The sequence below is a fragment of the Mus pahari genome, chromosome 7, assembly GCF_900095145.1.
Source record: "Mus pahari chromosome 7, PAHARI_EIJ_v1.1, whole genome shotgun sequence".
NCBI lineage: Eukaryota > Metazoa > Chordata > Mammalia > Rodentia > Muridae > Mus > Mus pahari.
In genome coordinates, this window is record NC_034596.1 from 78863906 (window position 1) to 78883753 (window position 19848).

The following is a 19848-nucleotide window of genomic DNA, read 5'->3' on the forward strand; positions in this document are numbered from 1 at the left end:
GATTTCTGAGTTTGAGGCCAGCCTGGTCTACAGAGTGAGTTCCAGGACAGCCAGGGCTATACAGAGAAACCCTGTCTCGAAAAACCAAAAAATAAAATAAAATAAAATAAAATATTAACTATCGCAGCATAGTAAAATATAACCACCCATTGTAGCAAAATATCAACTTTAAACTTATAAACTATTTCTAGAGTTTTCTATGTGAAAGTGTCAGATGCCCGTACCACAATTGACTGTCAGTATCTGAAACTATGGAAAGAAAAAGCACCTACTGGGGAGATGAGAGCTGTGGAAATAAAGGCCCGAGGGCCAGTTTTATCTCATCAGTGTTAATCCACACTGCACTCACTCAACGTTGGCAGCTCATTACCTATCTGTGTGTCTTTATTACGGACTTCACGTGGCTTTATTATTTTTAATAGTTTTCAGCTTTGTATATTTTGTAGGTTATTGTTTTAAGAAATGTTTGAGCTATGAGAAGTTCATAGCACAGTGGGTTTACAACCTGCAAAAATGACCAAGATGTGTAGAATCAAGGACAGAATCTGAGGGTGGAGGGCATGAGGCAGAAGGAAAAGCCTGGTTTTTGTTTGTTTTTCATAAAAATATAAATTACATTTATTGTGTGTATGTGCATACATGTGTGCACATGTATGTTTACATACATGCGTTGAGGTCAGAGCATGACCTGCAGGCCTCTCCTTCCACGTGAGTTCAGGGACTGGACTTGGGTGATCAGTGGTGGTTAGTGGTAAGTGTCTTCTACCTCCCCGCCCTCCGACGAGTCCCAACAAACATTTTTTTAGCAGCAAATGGGAGCTACACAGAAGCCAGTTCCCCCTTTCTCTTTCTCCTCCACATGAGGGTCCAGGGGGCAAGTTGTTATTGAAGTCATAGCTCTGGGCATCCCAACAAGCTATTTATTACCTGTCTTGGGGGAAAAAAAAAAAAAACCAAAAACCTCAAGGGAGAGAGAGGAAAGGAGATTGAATCGATGCTCACACTGGGAAAGGACTCCGTAAGGGGTGGGGTGGGGGGTCTGTCCTCAGTGCTTCGAGAGGTTCGGGTTCAAACAGAGGAAGACCTTGGGTGGGGTGGCAGCATGCATACTAGAATGGCCTCAGTCATAGCATAGCCTGCTGATCATGATCTTAGGTCTGCAAAACCACGCAAAGACATCCTTGTCACTTGAGCTTCCGTGAGGAAACTAGCGCTCACTGACGTTGACAGCTGCCCTCCTTTGAGGCTTTACCGTTCCTAAGACTTAAGGCGGTGGCTAGACACCCTTGGGCACCTTTCTGGGATGGGCAGTCTAGAACAAGACCCTATAAAGTCTGACAGTAAGGGGCCAGCAACGTGGCTCAGAGGGAAAAGGTACTTGTAGCCAGGCCTGGTAACCCGAGTTCCATCCCTGGGACCTGTCGGAGTCCTGAGTGCTTGTGAGGAAACCTCAAAGCTCTTAGAAACTGGTGGCCTCCGTTTCTTCAAAATCAGGGACTTGCTTATGGATGTGCTTCCGTGCCTCTCCCAGGTGGAGCAGATAGGAGCGAGTTTAATTCAGTTTAATTCAGATTATTCATTACAACTGGCTACTGTTATTTGTTTACAGGCCTTTGTGGAAAAACATGTTTTTGTTGCATTCAATCTGTCCTTGGGATTATAAACAGCTTAAAGTCATGAGAGCTTTACACAGGTGATGGGTCTTAACCCTCAGGGTATCAATTGGCTCTAAATAAAGCTGGCGATCTCGTGAGGTTTTAGTTTGTTTTACTCTAGGCTCCATTCTCCTAAGTCCAGCCACCTCTAGGGCATAAACAGAGACCAGATTATAGAAGGATGGGGACTGACTCCTGAAAGTTGTCCTCTGACTGCCATCTATATGCTGTGACACCCGGGTGAGTTCATGTGCATGCACATAACTAATTAATTTTTTTTTAAAGTTGATAGTTACAGTGTCTCCGTTACACTTATCCGTGGAGTTTAGGCCTTAATGGGATGGAATGAGTTATCTCGGACATCACTGCTGTTGAGACAGACCCTCCTCGAGTGATTTGCCTGTTCACAGGCTACAGGAAGGAAGAATTTGACAGACACAAAGCAAAGGCAGAGCTGCCAGGCTTCCATCCTGCAGGTACAGATAGATCAGCACTCATCGAAAGCATTTTCTCAGTGTTTGTCCTCTTGTCACTGAAGGAGGGACTTGTCTTGCCCACATTAACACACAGGGCATCTTACCCTGTCTGCCTGCCTTTCAGGGCCGAGTGCCTGCCGCCACCCCAGGCTACCCCTGCCTAGACAGAGGAGCCCTGGTGTTGCCAGGGAGAGAGAGGCCTGATGTCAGTGCACTGGGCTTAAAATGGTGAGGTGGGGTTTGTACTTTGTGCTGGAGTCGTCTTCTTTGGGATGTATAGACAAGCGTTTGTTAGTATGCTTGTTTGTCCAGATGTTTGTGGAGGCCAGCGGTTGACATCAAGCTCTCTCCCTCAATTGCTCATCAACCCATCCTCTGAGAAGGGTGCTCTTGCTGAACCTGAGCTCTCCACTTAGGCTAGAATGAACAGTGAGCCCTCAGGATCCTCCAGTACTGGAGTTTCAGGCCCAGGTTTGGGATCAGGTAGGGCACTAGAGATTTGAACTCAGATTCTCATGATTAAACACCCACTGAGACATCTTCCCAGTCCCCTCTTCTGGAATTCTTTTATGTGCATTGGTATTTTGCCTGCATGTGTGTCTGGGTGACGGTGTCCAATCTTGGGAGTCACAGACAGTTGTGAGCTGCCATGTGGGAATCAAACCTGGGTCCTCTGGAGGAACATTCAGTGCTGTCAACCACTGAGTCATCTCTCAGCCCCTAAATCTTTTTCTAAACAACTGTTTGTGCACCAGTTGGCTCTGGGCTGAGCGGCATGCTTGACAGGTCTCTGTGAGCCCAGTAGATGGATCTAGTTCTTGTCTTTACAAGTGATTGATTAGAGAGGCCAGGCCTGCTCCTTGGCGCCGCTCTGCCGAGGTTCTGCCTTCTTAGCACCAGAGGCCTCTAACATTGCAGTAAGGATGCAGATCTGGGTGTGTGGTGGCAGCTGCAGCAAAGCCTTTGGTGCCATGCCTCACACTGCTTTGTTGGTACAACCAACCAAGAGGCCAGAAGGCAGAACTCAGGCTGACTCTGAGTTGGCATGAAAGGTGTTTATAAAATGTATGAAGAATAACGAAGGATATTGGATGACCCCCAGCAGCCTGTGCACCCACACCTGGCTCCAGTCAGTCATTTGACTGTATTGATGATCTGGTAGGTCGCAGCTGTCTTCTGTACTCAGCTGACACATAGACTGGATCAAAGAGAAGATCTACGTGCTCCTCCATCGACAGGCCCAACAGGCTGGGAAGTAATTGAGTCGGAAGCATTGGGGCTGGGGGTGGACTTGGAACAGGTACATACAGCGTGCTGTAGTGAACCTTTTGTATGATAGCAATCCTGTTTCAACTTTGTTATACCCGAGCCAAGACTGAATGTCTGACATGAACCGTGAATGATCTTGTCACTCTGAAGCCACCGTGGCCCCTTTGCTCCTTTACTTTCGTTTTTTTACTTAAACATTTTTATAATAATGCAAATAGAAAAAGTTTTTGCCATTTAAGGTTGGTTCCAGTCCTTGAAACTGCTTTATAGCAGTGAGCGCACTAACCCTTCGTAGGGGGTGGGGTGGGGACAAGGTTAGTCACAGCCTCTGGGAAAGTCTTAGTGAAAAATAAGGAAATGTTCTGTGCTGGTGTGCTGGCCAGTTCTATGCTATGTCAACTTGACACAAGCTAAAATCATCCAAGAGGAAGGAGCCTCACTTGAGAAAAATGCCTTCGATAAGATCATGCTTCAGGCAATCTTGCTGGACATTTTTTAAGTTAGTGATAGATGGGGGAGGGCTAAGACCATTGTAGATGATGTCATCCCTGGGCTGGTGGTGCTGGTCCTATAAAAAAAGCAGGCTGAGCAAGCCATGGGGAGCAAGCCAGGAAGCAGCATCCCTCCGTGGCCTCTGCATCAGCTCCTGCCTCCAGGTCCCTGCCCTGCCGTCCTTCAGTGATGAGCTGTGGTATGGGCATATAAGCCAGATAAACCCTTTCCTCCTCAAGTTGCTTTGGTCACCGCTTTAGTCGTGGTGTTTCATCACAGCAATGAACACACATCACACTCTAAGACAGAAATTGGTACCAAGAGCGTGAGGTATTAGGTGACAGCTCTGACCAAGTTGTTTAGGGGAGGATTGTGGAAGGACTTTGGAACACTGGGGTTGGAAAAGCTTTCGAGTGTTCAAAGCTTGGTGAGCTGTCCTGTGGGATCTTGGACGATAAGAATGTCGAGGGCAATGCAGATCGTTGAGGCCTGGCTCGTGGCTTCACTTAAAGACTTATGGGCGTTAAGAGTCTGTGCTTCTGGTCAGCTTGAGAGGAAGAGTCAGCTGTAATGAACAAGAGACCAGCGCCACTGGAGCCAAACCAAACCACATAAAACGACCAAAAATCACCTTTACTGGGGACAACTGTTGCTGATAAGCTGGAGCTGAGAAAGGAGTGTCGATTACGATTCCAGCAACACTGAGGTGAGATCTCCTGATCTTCTGGGAAGTGTTCCCTCAGGGTCCACACACACACACACACACACACACACACACACATATGCATGCGTACGCACACACACACACACACACACGCACGCATGCACACACATGCACGCGCACACACATATGCACGCATGCACACATACACTGTGTAAGAGGTGGCCAAGGTTGTACCTCAGACCTTGGTCACGTGTTAGAGTCACCTATGTAGTTCTGTATGGAGGCTTTCAGAGGGAAGCTGAAGTTTGGCACTGGTAGAGACTGGGAGAAGCCATTGGGGAGAATGCAGCCTCTGTAGCAGTTGAAGCCCCAGGATTGAAGGGGCCACTCAGAGTTGAGGCTTGGCACCACGAAGAGAGCCCATGATAGGCTATTGGTGGAAGTGCAGCCCCAATGCAGTAGAAGACTGGGCATTGTGGGAGCTCCAGTGCCACAAGCAACTGCCAAGGACAGGAGCAGGTAAGGAGTGGAGCCAGCCTGAGCCTCGGGGACAAGCTCTGTGACATGGCAAGCCCTTTGGAGGACCCCAGAAAACCTGGAGTAAATGCCAGACATTGGGGCTCCGGCCTATTTAAACTGTTGGGAGTTGGTTTTACTTTAAGGTTGTAGCTGTACTCTGGGTCTTCCCTCTTGGAATAAGACAGGATTTAATTTATTTAATTTTTTTATTTTACTGAAGCCCACTGTTGACATACTTTGAACTTTTCAAGAGATTTTGGAGTTTTACTTCGACTTTGGACTTTGAAAGAAAGTGGCACCACTCTGTCCAATAGGAAATATATATTCATATTCATTTTCTTAGTAATTGACTGGGGGCAGGACAGCTCATTCTGTGTGGTGCCACTCCTGCGCAGGTAGACCTGGGTTCTTTTTTTTTTTTTTTTTTGGTTTTTCGAGACAGGGTTTCCCTGTGTAGCCCTGGCTGTCCTGGAACTCACTCTGTAGACCAGGCTGGCCTCGAACTCAGAAATCCGCCTGTCTTTGCCTTCCAAGTGCTGGGATTAAAGGCGTGCGCCACAACCGCCCGGCCCTGGGTTCTATAAGAAAGCAGGCAGAGCAAGCCATGAGAAGCAAGCCAGTAAGCAGCACCCCTCGGTGGTCTATCAGCTCCTGCCTCCAGGTTCCTGCCCTGCTTGAGTTCCTGACTTTTTCTTCCACACTGATGTGGAAATGTAAGCCAAATAAACCCTTTCCTGCGTAATTTACAGAGCGAGTTCCAGGACAAGGGCTACACAGAGAAACCCTGTCTTGAAAAACCAATAAATAATCCTTTTGTCTCTGATTTGCTTTTAGTCATGGTGTTTCATCACAGCAATAGTAACCCTAACTAAGACAAGTAGGTTTTTGTTTTTGTTTTTTGTTTTTGTTTTGTTTTGAGACAGGGTTTCTCTGTGTAGCCCTGGCTGTCTGGGAACTCACTCTGTAGACCAGGCTGGCCTTGAACTCAGAAATCCACCTGCCTCTGCCTCCCAAGTGCTGGGATTAAAGGCGTGCGCCACCATGCCCGGTAGACAAGTAGTTTTTCTTTTCTTTTTCTTTTCTTTTTTTTTTTTTTAAAAGAGAGTCCAGATTTTGGACTGGGGTTCAGTCAGTAGAATGCGTGTCTAGCATGCATGGAGCCCTGGTTTTGACATCTAAGACTACATGAGCTGGGCATAGGATCTGTAACCGCGGCATCCAGGAGATCATCCTCCGCTGCACACCGAGGCCAGCCACGAGATCCTGCCCTAAAGCAGAACAGAAGGGTTCAAGTCTGAAAACGAGCCCTAAAACCAAAACCATAAGAAAGGTTGCTCCGTAGCTGCCCCACTTCTCAGTAGGAGAAACCGTTTCCTCCCGTTTCACAAGGACCTTTGAAGGAGTTCAGGAAGGTCGTGGGGGGCGGGGGAGGTGGCAATTTTGAGTGAAGAAACATTTTCCTAGGGAGATTCTAAGTCACATCACTCCCTTTGCTGCCAAGTTTATCCAAGAATTCCCAGGCCTCTGTCCCCTCCCGTACTGGGAAGTATAAAGGGCTTCCTGCTTCCCTCAGTGGGAACACCAGCCCAGCTTTGAAGGAGGTTGAAATCCCTGTTGCTAGCTGCCCTATCTAAAGTCAGAGAAGTGACAGGGTCAGGGTCAGCAAGGAGCCCCAGCTTCTGTGACCTCCACAGGCCCAGGCCCAGGCCATTTTCTAGGGATGAGTAAACTCTGTTTTCTGAAAAGGAATGTTTGGCAAGGAAACGGCTTGATTTGTGTGTGTGTGTGGGGGGGGGGCAGTGGTGGTGGTGGTGTAAAAGCAGGAAGGAAATTAAATTTGCCACAAGTGGAAGTAGCAGGAAGGAAATTAAATTTGCCACAAGTGGAAGTGGTAAGAGCCTATATCTCAAGGCTAGCTAGTGCCCAGCCGATCTACACAGATTTTTACTGCGATGCTCCATTAGAATTGTAGCCGCTAGGATCAGGATGGAGTGAGTGGAGAGGCTTCAAAAGCTGGAAAGGGTTGAGGTAAATTAATAGTGATGGGGAAATTCTCATTCTTTCTCTCTCTCTCTCTCTCTCTCTCTCTCTCTCTCTCTCTCTCTCTCTCTCTCTCTCTCTCGTCTGTCTGTCTGTCTGTCTGTCTGTCTGTCTGTCTGTCTGTAAATGTGAACTGATTGTGGCCAAAGTATAAAATTCAGAAGGTGGCTGGACACCCAGGTGTGTCGTCATCGGTGCGAGATTGGTGTAGTGAGGAGGAGTTTTGACAAAGACCTGGAGAGCTTGGGGCAGAGGAAGTGGGACTGAAAAGGTGGCTGGCTCAGACCCAAGACCCAGAGACCACAGATTTTAAGAATAAGCAAAGCCTTGGCAGGAACCCAAAAGGAGGAGGCATGGGGCAATGCTGGGCACCCGGGGCCTCTCGGTGGGGGCACTGTGCTCCTTCAGGGATTGGAGGTGGGTGTCAGCAGACTGGGTGGGGGAAGATGGGGCGGGGAGGAAGCCAGCCAGCCGCGGGGAAAGAAAGTCCAACCTCCCCTCCCCTGGCTTTCATAGTCGGTGCCGGCGAAGTTGACCCAGGTTGGGCACCGATAGGGCGGCTCCAGGGCTTCGAGAGACAGGTAGGAAGGCAAGCGGGCGCCTTGGGCAGGGCACGCCCTGGGCATCTGTAGGCATTTGCCACGCCTGGCTCCTGTAGGTAGTGGTGGTGTGGAAGTGAGAGACCATGAGAAATCTGGCTGTGCGGTGGCTGCGTGAGCATTGAGGAGGGTCTCAGCTCCGCATCTGGAGCCCGGGGTGGGGAGTGGCGGGTAATCGGGTTCCCCGCAGTCCGGCTGCTCTTCTCCTGGAACAGCATACCCCGCCTCCTCTGTGTACTGCCTGGGTGAAGCCTGCAGACCCAGCGCACCTCCTGGCGATGTTCCAGGCCACAGCCAGTACCTGCCAGGCACCCAGGGCCCCCGTAGGAACCGCCCTTCGGTGTCCCTGGGATTACACGGCGCCAGCCCAGGTCAGGGACAGGTTTGGAAGAGTCTTCCTGACTCGCTCCGGTGGCCTGGAGTTGAAGGAAGGAACATTGTCGAGCTTTCCGGACTTTGGAATCGCAGGCACTAAGGTCGCAGGCCTGGGTAGCGCCTGCAGAGTGACTGGAGCTCTTGAGTTCTTCAGTCTCCCTCTGGTCATGTTCATCATTCAGGCTAATCCGACCACCTCCCAGCTCGGTCATCAGGCAGTCCTTGATCTCTGCTGCTCCCAGCATCCCCACATCTCAAGTGCGCATTAGACCCCCTTCCAACCTTCTCCCCAGCAGTCTGTGTTTAGAATGACGGAATGACTTGCTGATTGTGGCAAATTAGCCAGGGCTTGCATTCATACGTATGCTGGTGTAAACTTTGCTGAACGTGGCTTTTGAACGTGATATTTCATACTTATAAAATGACAGCAAGTTGTTTTATTGTAAAAGAATTCAGAACACCAGTTAGAATTACAGATTTTAACATTAACATGCCTGTCAGTGCTTGTTTAGTATTCTGTACTGAACTGCACACTGCTTACATGTCTCTGATACAGAAACATGTGCACACATGCGAGCACACCCCGCACTGCGCAGACACCTAATGTGCGCATGTTCACAAGAGTACCATGCCCACACATGTGCACACCCTGCACACAACTTTGGGGTCTACTCTCCTTGTGAAGACTGAAGGAAGTGAGTCTGTGCAGGCAAGGGTTGGCTTTTGATTGGTTTTAAAATAGGGGGGGGGGAGAGAGAGAAAGAGAGAGAGAACACGGATGGGTGCTGAGGATCCAAACCAGGGTCTTGGCATAGTTAAGCATGAGCTGTACCCCAAGATTTGCACTTCGATTTTAAAAGCAGTTGAAGTTGTGCTAAGCCTTTTTGTCCAGACTGGCCTTGAACTCCTGGGCTCTAGTGGTATTCTAGTGGATGGATATCCAGCATCCCAGTAGCTGGGACTATTTTGGGGGGTGGGGGTCTGGGAAGATGGCTCTGTCAGTGACCTGCTTGCTGTGCAAGCATTCAGACCTGCAGCCAGCTCTGTAACCTCAGCCTTGGGCGGGAGGAGAGAGGAGGCGGATCCCTCCTACCCATTGGCCAGCCAGTCTAGTAGAAAAAGCAGAGCTACAGGTTCAAAGACAGTGTCTCAAAAGGTAAGGGAGCAGAACAGCTGTGGAGGACACCCATGATCAACCCTGGTCTCCACAACCACACACCACACGCGCACACACACGCCACACACTCCACACATGCACACCACACACACGTGCACACACACACACACTTTGAGTAATGAAAACTGACCGCAAATCTATTTTTATTAGTTGTCTTTAAAGGGGATGAAACGGCCTTTTAAATTCTTACTGAGCTGAACAGTCTGGTTACTTTGATTGCAAACTCAGTTCTGTACCAGTATAGCCGGGGTTTCAGTCACTCTTTTGCCTTCTGGGACTCCCAAACAAATTCTTCCTGGGCTTCTGCCTGCTGTCAAACGGGCCTCTTCCTCCTGAGTGACTTGTGTGACATGTAGTTTAGTAACCACGGTGGTGCTCCCAGCAAACCCAGTGGGAGGAACGTGTGACTCCCATAGCAAGACCCACCACTCTGGGTAGCTGTGATGTCCCCTCTGGCTCTAACCAGTGGCTTCTCCTGCAGACAGAGATGCAGCTGGTCCTTCTCCTGTTCCTGCTGCTCCTGACCTCCCCTCCAGGGTCTTGGGTGAGTGCAGCCCTGTTGGGCCTGGGAGGTTCCTTCGGGAGAGGTGGGAGAGGGGCAGTGTGACTTGGTGAGAAGAATTAAGCCTACAGCTCCCCAGCTCCTGCACTAACGAGGGGGCACCATGGAGGTCTGACTGGAGTGCTTAGATCCCTAACTGGACACAGGGCAGTCTGCAGGAACCAATGTCCCACTTAGCTCTCCTGCCTGAGGAGGAGGAGTCCAGTTCACTGGGCTCTGGCTAATGCCACAGAACGTTCACCATGACTTCTTCCCTTTAAAGAGAAAAGACCCAGAGATGTACTGCCGGGACCAGCCCACCAACCTCTGCCTGAAGGAGACGGCTGGAATGTTCCCCTTCTCTTTGAGGTTCACTAGGCAGCCACTAGGTCCATGTGTTTCTTGGACAGTTGAAATGTGCACAGCCAAGGATCTTTCTGGTGTTGATTTGAGCTTAATTTGAACTAGAGGTGGCTGTGGCCATCAGGTATCTGATTTCATGAGGGAAGCCCAAGGAGCAAGGCTTCTTGGAGCTCTAAGGACAGACGGGAACCCTTTGGGGACAGATGGGTCTGCAGAGCTGGGTGCTGAGCAGAACGGAGACCACAGGTCCCATTCTACCCCCAAAATCTCCCCACAAGGGAGACTACAGTCTTGCCCATCCCCCAGGAAGGCCCAGATGAGCGAGGAAAGTCTCAAAGGGCTAAGACTACTACCCTGGGGAAAGGGGACAGTGCTGCCTCTATAGTAATGTGGGTGGAGATGAAAAGGGCAGGCAAAGGAGTGGATGATAGTGGTCGGCACTGGGCAGCCCTCCACCCAAAAGCTCATACCCTGACACATAGGCCTGTCAGGCAGTTGGTGGACTGCAGCCCCACGTCCTCCTGTTCTGATGTAGCCCTTACTTCCTAGATCCTACTCTGAGGTCCTTCAGCACAGGCTGGTGAGAGCCTGGGTGGAGGGGTCCCCGTGTCATCCATCCCCAGGGTGAAATCCCAGAGCCACTCCGGAATAGGTGCCTGACCCTGGCCCATTCTCCAGGCCATAGACCCCTGGGATTTGGGAGACCTAATGTGCACACCATAAGTTGTCACTGGGATGACTCAATGATTGGGAAGCACACTGGATTCTATGAGGTCCCTTCTCCCATGTAGGGAACACATGGGGCCTTCTGCTCCACCCTCTTCTCTCTTCTTCCCAGCATGAAAGGCCTAGATGAGGTTGGTTTCTTTCCCTGTCCTCTGGTTGAGAGTTTTGATCCAGGGTCACTGCTGAGTGGCCTCTGGCTGGAGGCAGGATCCAGCATGGGGTCCTGATCACCCTAGGGTCTCTGTCAGGGTTGATTAATCTGCTCAGCACAATGCCTGGGCCGATGATCAAAAGTGAGGCAGGGAATCCCTTCACCTGCCCTGTCGTCTCTGTCCCCTTCCCACACTCACCCTGGTGCCCAGCAGGCAGCCGGGCCTTGAGGACACAGGCAGGAAAGGGGGGCTACTGATCTGGATCTGGAACTGGAGGAAGGGAGGGGTGCAGAGAGCATGGGGCAGGCGGGGACAGGCCCAGAGCAGGGTTGGGCCACACCAGCTCCTGGCTTCATATCACCACACAGCTTGAGGTTTAGATAATTACACAGAGAACGAAATGTGCTCATGCCTCTCATGGCCCGATGTGTGTGGAAAGATGCAGGGGGCATGGTTCAGCATTATACAGACCAGGGCTCACACACATGCCAGCAGGAGGCCTCTACCTTAAAGGTGCTGGTCTGGGGAAGCAAGGAATGCCTTTATAGGGCACCCGGCAGGAGTGTGGCCTCTAGAGAGCCCTAAGTTCAGACCACTCCCCTACCTGTAAGACAACCAAAAATGCCTCTGTGGCCAGAGCTGTGGATGCATGAGTTGGCCTTATCTTGCCTCCAGAAGAGTTGGATTTCCGGGGGCTGTTGCACCAAGGAACCTAGACAAATATCTAAATAGACACTGGGCAGGGCCAGCGGCAGCTAGGCATGTGAGGGCCACATCCTAGTTCTTACCACGTGACAGCAAGGCTTGAGGGTCACGCAGGCTAGGATCTCAGTCTGGAAAGTCACCCCCACATCTACACAGTAAGCACCCCACTTAAAAATAGAAACTCAAGTCAAATAAAACCAGTTTGCATTTCACTGCCAGAGCACCTGAGCACTTTGGCTCACTGGTTTGGGAAGCTAGGAGGTTCTGTTGTAGCTAGAACTGAAGGAGACAATGATTTACAGTGAGAGGCGAGACCTTTGGTCTGCCTGGCCTCTGCCTGGCTTCGTGTGGCTAAGTCAGTTTAGTGCGGTTTGCTCTGCTTCCAAACTGTGGTCTATAAAAACAAGAGTAATGAGAGACTTGTGTTGGGCATTAGCAACCTTCCCTGCTTGCCTCAGGCTGGGAGGCTCCCCGTGGGGGGAGGACTTGTTTCTTTTTGTTCCCACTTGGACTCCTGAATAATGGGAGTTCTATTTCCTAAAGGTTCATATGATGACACTTGACAGTGAAGTCCCCCTTCAGCACATGGGACGCGTTTACAGCGTATCCCCTGCCTCTCGCTCGGCACCCCTGTCTAGTTGCTTAGGATCCCGTGTCTCATTTGGCTGCCTGTTCCCCCAGGCAGGTGGGGGGACACAGCCGTAGGATGAGCGCTTGGGTCTGTAGTGTGTGGTGCCCTTGGCTTTCCTGCTGTTCCTCTGCGTCACACTCTTTGGGAGCCATCAGGCTACGAGGCTTGGGTGAGAGAATGTGTGTACCATGTGGCCATGTGATTCTGGCTGCGAGGTGTCACATCCAGTATGACACTTCCATGGTGTCATTTCAAGAAGGCAGACTAGATCTACCTCATGTAAATACTCGGGGCCAGAAGTTCACAGCTGGTTCATTTCACAAAGTCCCCACAGTTTGAGGCCTGATCTTATTCCCAAGTCAGTGCCCAGTCTGAAGGACTGTTCCCACTCTAGACATCATACGGGGTTTTCCAGTGGAAAGGAGTTGGGAGGAAGAGGAGGACAAATGCCCACCCACTCTCCAGAGTAGTCCAGACTGCTGCCCAACACTTGTATTTATGTGCCACTGATGAGAACTTGGGGATGGGCCAGGAAGCTAAGAGTAAGACTCCCTTATAAGGGGCAAGGAAAATGCATATTGGGACACCCCCAGGAGCCCACAGATTAACAGGAATACCCCCAACCCACAGAGGACAAAATTATAAAGCTCCTAATTGACCAGAACTGCAGAAGTTTCTGGAAGTGAGCTCACTCACATCTACAGCAGAAGAGGCTCAACCAGGGAATCCTACTGAAGTTCTGTCCTGTCTTGGGGTTACTCTCTGAACAGATAGAGCCCCACCTGCCTGAGGACCTGCTGCAATCTGCCCCACCCTTATAGGTGTCTCTGGAAAGGGACAGGTCTGCTGATCCACAGACTTCATTGTAGGGACGCCAAGCCAGGCTCCGAACTTGCCATAGTATAGCATCTTCAGGGGCGAAAGCCGCCTCTGCACCACATCTGGCAAACAGAAGACACCCAGAACGTGTGGCCACCTGGCTGGATAAGTAGACCATAGTGAAGATGACAGGCCCAGAGCAATGCATCAAAGTACCATTTTCCTAGGTCGCCCCCTCCTCCCACGTGAGAGTGGACCCACAAATGCCTGCACTCAGTGCAGAGCCCCTCCTCCAGTCTTCCTGAGACTGTAGGCTCTTCCCAGCGGACTGAACCCAGTCACACCTAGGCTGGCACTCCCTCCCACTACTTAGACAGCAGGTTAAATTTGCAACGAATATTAGGACTACCCAGAGGCGCTTCTGTGTCGGAACCAGGCAGTACTGGAAGCCTCTAGGCTCTTTGAATTGATTGGGGAGCATCTTTAGTAGAGGGTCCTCTGCAGGGCTCTGGGCGAGCGAGGGGGTTGGGGAGAAGAATGTGAGTCACAATCGGAGCGTGCTTTTCACAGGCTCGAAATGTGAGGCGCCAGAGTGACACCTGGGGTGCCTGGGGCGAATGGAGCCCCTGCAGCAGGACCTGTGGAGGAGGCATCAGCTTCCGGGAGCGTCCCTGCTACTCCCAGAGGTAGGGAGGGAAAGCTTAGAGCCTGGCAGCAGTTCAAAAGAGGGCCAAGTGAGGAATGTCTGGCTGCTGGGTGGGAGCCTGACATCAGGGCCATTATGCGGCAGATTCACGGTGGAAGAGCGACGGGCATACAGGAAAACAAGTATTTCCCATGTAGTCACCCGGGATTCTAACTTAGCCTTGATTGAGAGGAGCTAGGCCGGGTTTACTTCCTCTGCCTTAAGCCTGTGGTGCCTGGTGCGCCCACTTGGCGGGTGGTGGTCGTGGTGGTGGGGTTAGGGTGGAATGGGGTGGAGTAGGAGCGGTGGGGGGCATTGGGGAGCTTCATTTGCAGAGTTAATGAACAGCGGCCGTCCTCAGTTCCTACTTGCTAAGGTTTCTTTGCCCTCGGCTGCTCTGTCAAGTGCAGAGAACCCTCCCCTGACAAGTGACTTGTTAACAATGTACTCAGTGCGCTGTTGCTGGGATGGGAACTATAAGGAGGGGGTCGGGTACGAAGGAACTGCAATGAGGCGCCGCCTACTGGCGTTTTTGTGAACTGGTTCCCGAGAACCTGTGGGAGTCTGGCACATGACTGTCTTCTTAGTACTAGGGAAGTGGAGGCAGGATAATGAAATGTTCAAGGTCCTCCTCCGCTACTGAGTCAACCTGGGACTTAGTCTCAAAAACATAAATAAATAGCCATCCAGCCAGGCGGTAGTGGCACACGCCTTTAATCCCAGCACTTGGGAGGCAGAGGCAGGCGAATTTCTGAGTTTGAGGCCAGCCTGGTCTACAGAGTGAGTTCCAGGACAGCCAGGGCTACACAGAGAAACCCTGTCTTGAAAAAACAAACAAAACCCAAAACAAGCAAACAAAAAAATCCCAACCGCCTCCCCAAACCAACCAACCCCCCCAAAAAAGAACAGAACTTCTAACATCTTCGATTATTTATTACCAAATTGCAGGCTGAATCCACAGGTAGAGTTCAAGGGCCTTGTGGCAGGAATCGGGTCAAGGGTAGGGATGGTCAGCCTAAGAACCATAAACCATAGACTCTGGGCCAGCCTTGTCCACCAGGGCGCCTCGTGGAAAGGCCAGGAGAGCCCAGGAATGGGTGGAGGACGTTGGGGTCTTCCCGATGCTCTCGCTCCGCAGGAGAGATGGAGGCGCCAGCTGCGTGGGCCCCGCGCGCAGCCACCGCACCTGCCACACAGAGGTAAAGCCTGCGTGCCCCTCCCCTCTCCGCCTCTCTCCCCCCTCCTCTCCTCTCTCCCCCCTCCTCACAGCCCCACCTTCAACCTGCCAGGGAGAGCAAGAGGCCTCTCCTGGGACCGGGGTGGGTGGGACAGAAGCGCAGGACCCCAGGGCTCCAGGACACGGAGGATGGATAGGGGAGGACATTAACCTCTTCAGTGCCCACTCTGACATACATGTTGTCCTGCAGAGCTGCCCAGACGGCATGCGGGACTTCCGGGCCGAGCAGTGCGCAGAGTTTGACGGCACCGATTTCCAGGGTCGGCGCTACCGGTGGCTGCCCTACTACGCAGGTAAGCAGTGCCGCCCTGCTCTGTAGGCAGTTATTGAAGCACAACAGTTCTCTTCTTTTCTTTTAAGATTTATTTATTTATTGTATGTAAGTACACTGTAGCTGTCTTCAGACACACCAGAAGAGGGCATCCGATCCGACTACAGATGGTTGTGAGCCACCATGTGCTTGCTAGGATTTGAACCCAGGACCTCCGTAAGAGCAGTTAGTGCTCTTAACTGCTGAGCCCCTTGCCACTTAGACAATGACGGGATCCTCAGCACGCCCACTGCAACCCAGTAACAAGGGCTGTTGTGAGGTCTCTCCTGATTCTCCTCAATATGCATTTCTATTTTAAAAAGCAACTCCGGTGTGCCTGTCTGCAATCCGGCTTTGTTTAGTTCTGAACTCCTGTGCCCCGGAGGCTTAGTGAGGGGCCACCTGAAGGCCTGGTGCTGGGAAGAGCTTGGTCCAGCTATATATATCCCATCACCCGGGTCTGGGTCTGCATCTGGTCTGAGAAACACTAGGTGGTGGGGTCAGGGAAAGAGCACCACGGTGTATACATCTGAATCATTTTGGAATACCTAGAAGAACTCTTAGGAGGTAGGGTGTAACTCCAGGATAGAATGTGTGCCTAGCATGTACAGGTAGGCAGACAGACAGAAGGCCATCTGAGGGTGGGAGACCAGAAGAGGGTATCCAATTCCTTGGAACTGGATTTAGATGGTTGTATTCTGCCTAACATGGGTGATGGGAATCGAACTCAGGTCCGCTGGGAAAGTGGCTAATGCTCTTACCTGCTGAGCCATCTCTTTAGCCAAAAGAGTAAAGCCAGTAGTGGTGGTATATACCTGTATACCAGTGCTTCTGTCCGGAGTTTAAGGGTAGCCTGGGGCATATTGTGAGTTCCAGCCTGAACTGCTTGGCGATAACCCTTTCTGAACATAACTTTAAGAAGCAAGCCTCAGGAGAAATCGGGGCATTGCTTTTCTCTGCAAAGGGATGCCCGCCGCACACACTCTAATTTCCAACACTGAGCATCGTCCCCTCTGTGGTCCTGGGGTCACCATGGCCCGAGAAATGCTCCCCTGGGACCCTTTGGCATGCAGTACTCCTGAGGTGTATGTTAGAAATAGCTTTCATGGGGCTGAAGAGATGATTCCATGGTTAAGAGCACTGGCTGTTCTTCCAGCACCTAAATGGCAGCTTGTTTTTGTTTTTGTTTTTTGTTTTGTCTTTTGAGACAGGGTTTCTCTGTGTAGCCCTGGCTGTCTTGGAACTCACTTTGTAGACCAGGCTGGCCTCGAACGCAGAAATCTGCCTGCCTCTGCCTCCCGAGTGCTGGGATTAAAGGCCTGCACCACCATGCCCGGCGATAATCTTAAAATATTATAGTGGTTGGCTGCTTTGCGATGGACAGGATTACAATCTTGCTAGTGCTTTGGGGCTATTTAAGTTCATTCTTAGTGACACAGGGAATTAAGGACCAGCTCGGGGGCACAAGCAGGGTCTCACCATGTATCCCTGGCTGTCCTGGAACCAGGTTGGCTTCCAAGGCAGAGATCTCCCTGCTTCTGCCCATTGGTGCTGGAATTAAAGGTGTGCGACACCATGCCCAGCCTTTTAAGGCTTGCCTCGGGTGGAGACCTCGCCTCAAAATAAAATGGCAAAGTAAAGAATGGTGTTTTACTCTTTGTAGAGGCTGCTGTTTGACTTGGTCCCCCAAGACTGTGCTGTTTGGGAAGGCAGGGGTGGAGGGTGGAAGGTGGGGAGTGGGGGGCAGGGTGGGTTGCCGTAAAAGCCTTCTCTCCGGGCAAGGGTGCACTCCCCGCTGCTGCTGCCTCCCTTGGGGGTTCTTTTTCTGGGATCAGCCTCCCACCCTCTTGTCCACCCAGCCCCCAACAGATGTTCAGGTGTTAAGTTTCTTTTCCTTGCTGTGATAAAATACCATCGATAGGTAGCTTGCAAAAGGAGTTTATTTGGGCTTGTGAGTATAGAGAGAGAGTCTGTAATGGCTGGTGTAGGGATCTTATTGATATTTCAACCACACACAATAAGAGAACTCAAGCCAGAATGGAGGCAAAGGAGGCTGTAAACTTGGAAAGTCCACACCCAGTAGTGTACACCACCCCACCACGTCCCACAACCTCCCCAGACAGCACCACTAACGGGACCAAGTGTTTCAATCCATGAGCCTGTTGGGGGGGTGGTTGGTTTTATTCTCAAACCATCATGGTTCAGTGCCAAGATGTCAGCTTTCTCCTCTTGCCCACCCAGCCCCTAATAAGTGTGAGCTGAACTGCATTCCCAAGGGGCAGAACTTCTACTACAAGCACAAGGATGCCGTGGTGGACGGGACACCCTGTGAGCCTGGCCAGAGGGACATCTGTGTGGACGGCGTCTGCCGAGTGAGTTCTGCCCCCTCCCAGCTGGCTGGGGGATTATTATAGGTGGTGCCTTCCAGCATCAGTGGGACCAAGTGGCTGTCAGGAGCTTGGTGGCTTAAGTCCTAGTTCCCAGAAAGCAACGCTGTCATCACGGGTATTCTCTGACCACCTCAGCTTTGTCCTTGAGAACACCGATTTCATCAAAGAAACTTTCTGGATGGCTGAAGTTTCCCTCAACCAAACCCAACCAAATGGGAAGGGGTGGCTGTAGGCGATGAAAAGATGCTAGACATTCTCTACCCATCTTGTGCTTTCTTCTCCTCTGGGTCAGCTTCAGGCTCGGGCAGGCTCTCCTCATGAGTCTGAGATGAGATGGCAGCCCCAGGCCTCTACTATACCAGTCTGACAGCTCCCGAGTTCCCAGCAGCCTGAGTCTCAGCTCTCTGTCCTGTCAGCCTGAGCTCACCCTATTCTCTGGGGAAAGGAGAGGATCAGCCCTCTGGCACGCCCAAGCCCACATCTGTGGAGTTCCATTCAAAAAAACGGAAGAGAGATGACCTCCAAAGGGAGGCAGGGAGTGGTTAGAGGGAGCTGGGACGGGTCTGAGCCATTCCGTGCCCTGCTGTCCGGCCCAGGGGCATTTGGAATCGTGAGCCTGCCTCTCCTGTTCTAGCCCACCTTGCTCTTACGTTCTACCCGTCCCGCTCCCCGCAGATGGTTGGCTGTGATCACAAGCTAGACTCGACTAAGCAGGAGGACAAGTGTCTGCAGTGTGGGGGCGATGGCTCATCCTGCTACCCAGTCACAGGAACCTTTGATGCCAATGATCTCAGCAGAGGTGGGGTCGTGCAGGGGTCTCCGCAAGGGTCTCCGTTTTGGCTTGCCTGTCACCTTATCGGACCAAGGCTTGAGGCCAAGTAATCCTCGTGGCACTTTGTGGGTCTGGCTCAGGTCACGTGGCTGCAGAGTAGAGGCTATGCCCTACACAGGATCCTTCTCATGTGCCCACCTTGGTTAGGACGCTCACCCACGTGTGCAGTCTAATCTAACACCGCTGACGCCTGGATGCCTGCCACCCTCATCCCGTCCCACCTTGTTCCATGTTCTCTCCCAAGCTGTCCTGGTATCCAAAGTCTATTCCCAGAGCACCCCCACCCCGACCTTTGTAAAGCTGCCTCTGCCAAAAGCCGTTTCCCCGCCCCCCCCCCAAAGTCCCACCAAGAGCAAACCAGCACCCTCTCCTGGATCTTGTTCCAATCAGGCTACAACCAAATCTTCATCATTCCGGCTGGGGCCACTAGTATTCGCATCGAGGAAGCTGCTGCCAGCAGGAATTTCCTGGGTGAGAGACGCTTTGGAGCTGGGCAGCCCGGGGCGCAAAGGGGGGCAACTCGCTGTCCCACGTCCCCTGACAAGCTGGGTTTCCACAGCCGTGAAGAACATCCGTGGAGAGTACTATCTCAACGGGCACTGGACCATTGAGGCAGCCCAGGCTCTTCCGGTGGCCAGCACAGTCCTACAGTACGAACGGGGTGTGGAGGGGGACCTGGCTCCTGAGCGACTCCAGGCACGGGGCCCCACTTCGGAGCCCCTGGTCATTGAGGTGAGTGGGTCACAGAGGGAGGCGCCCTGCACAGGTGGGCTGCCAGGGCTACGGTGCGCCAGGCAGGGGGACTAAAGTGAAGACATTCTCGGCAGCTCCTCAGTCAGGAGTCCAACCCCGGAGTACACTACGAGTACTACCTGCCCGCGAATGATCCTGGCCGAGGCGTCAGCTGGAGCCATGGCTCCTGGGGCGACTGCAGCGCTGAGTGTGGTGGAGGTGAACACTGGGTTTTGGGGGGGGGGGAGGACAAGTTCCCTGTCCTCAAGGTACTCCACTGCTGGGGAGGGACATCTCCACATATGGAAAAAGTCAGGTGTTCCCATGGAGGGCTGCCGCCTACACTAGGATGAGGGAGATCCAGGAGACGTGTCTCACTGGGGTTGGAGCTCATGACGATCTGTCGCTCACACCCAGGACTCTTTGAGCCTCAGCTGCTTCCTCTGTAGGCGGAGGATG

At 51.8% G+C, this 19848-nt stretch overlaps 1 protein-coding gene and 1 pseudogene across 2 annotated transcripts in view; both read left to right on the plus strand.

Moving 5' to 3' along the window:
- The first annotated feature begins 3102 nt into the window (after positions 1 to 3102).
- LOC110324975 lies at positions 3103 to 3486 on the plus strand (annotated as a pseudogene).
- Positions 3487 to 7626: 4140 nt separating this feature from the next.
- The window catches only part of Papln (papilin, proteoglycan like sulfated glycoprotein), a 31298-nt gene continuing 19076 nt past the window's right edge, over positions 7627 to 19848 (plus strand). For both annotated transcript variants that reach the window (XM_021201562.1, XM_021201560.1), the window contains exons 1-10: positions 7627 to 7696; positions 9748 to 9810; positions 13774 to 13889; positions 15027 to 15087; positions 15316 to 15418; positions 17677 to 17807; positions 18501 to 18624; positions 19048 to 19128; positions 19217 to 19389; positions 19485 to 19608. In XM_021201562.1, coding sequence (XP_021057221.1) covers positions 9754 to 9810; positions 13774 to 13889; positions 15027 to 15087; positions 15316 to 15418; positions 17677 to 17807; positions 18501 to 18624; positions 19048 to 19128; positions 19217 to 19389; positions 19485 to 19608 — 970 coding nt within the window. In that variant the 5' untranslated portion in view covers positions 7627 to 7696; positions 9748 to 9753. The remainder of the gene's footprint in view (positions 7697 to 9747; positions 9811 to 13773; positions 13890 to 15026; positions 15088 to 15315; positions 15419 to 17676; positions 17808 to 18500; positions 18625 to 19047; positions 19129 to 19216; positions 19390 to 19484; positions 19609 to 19848) is intronic.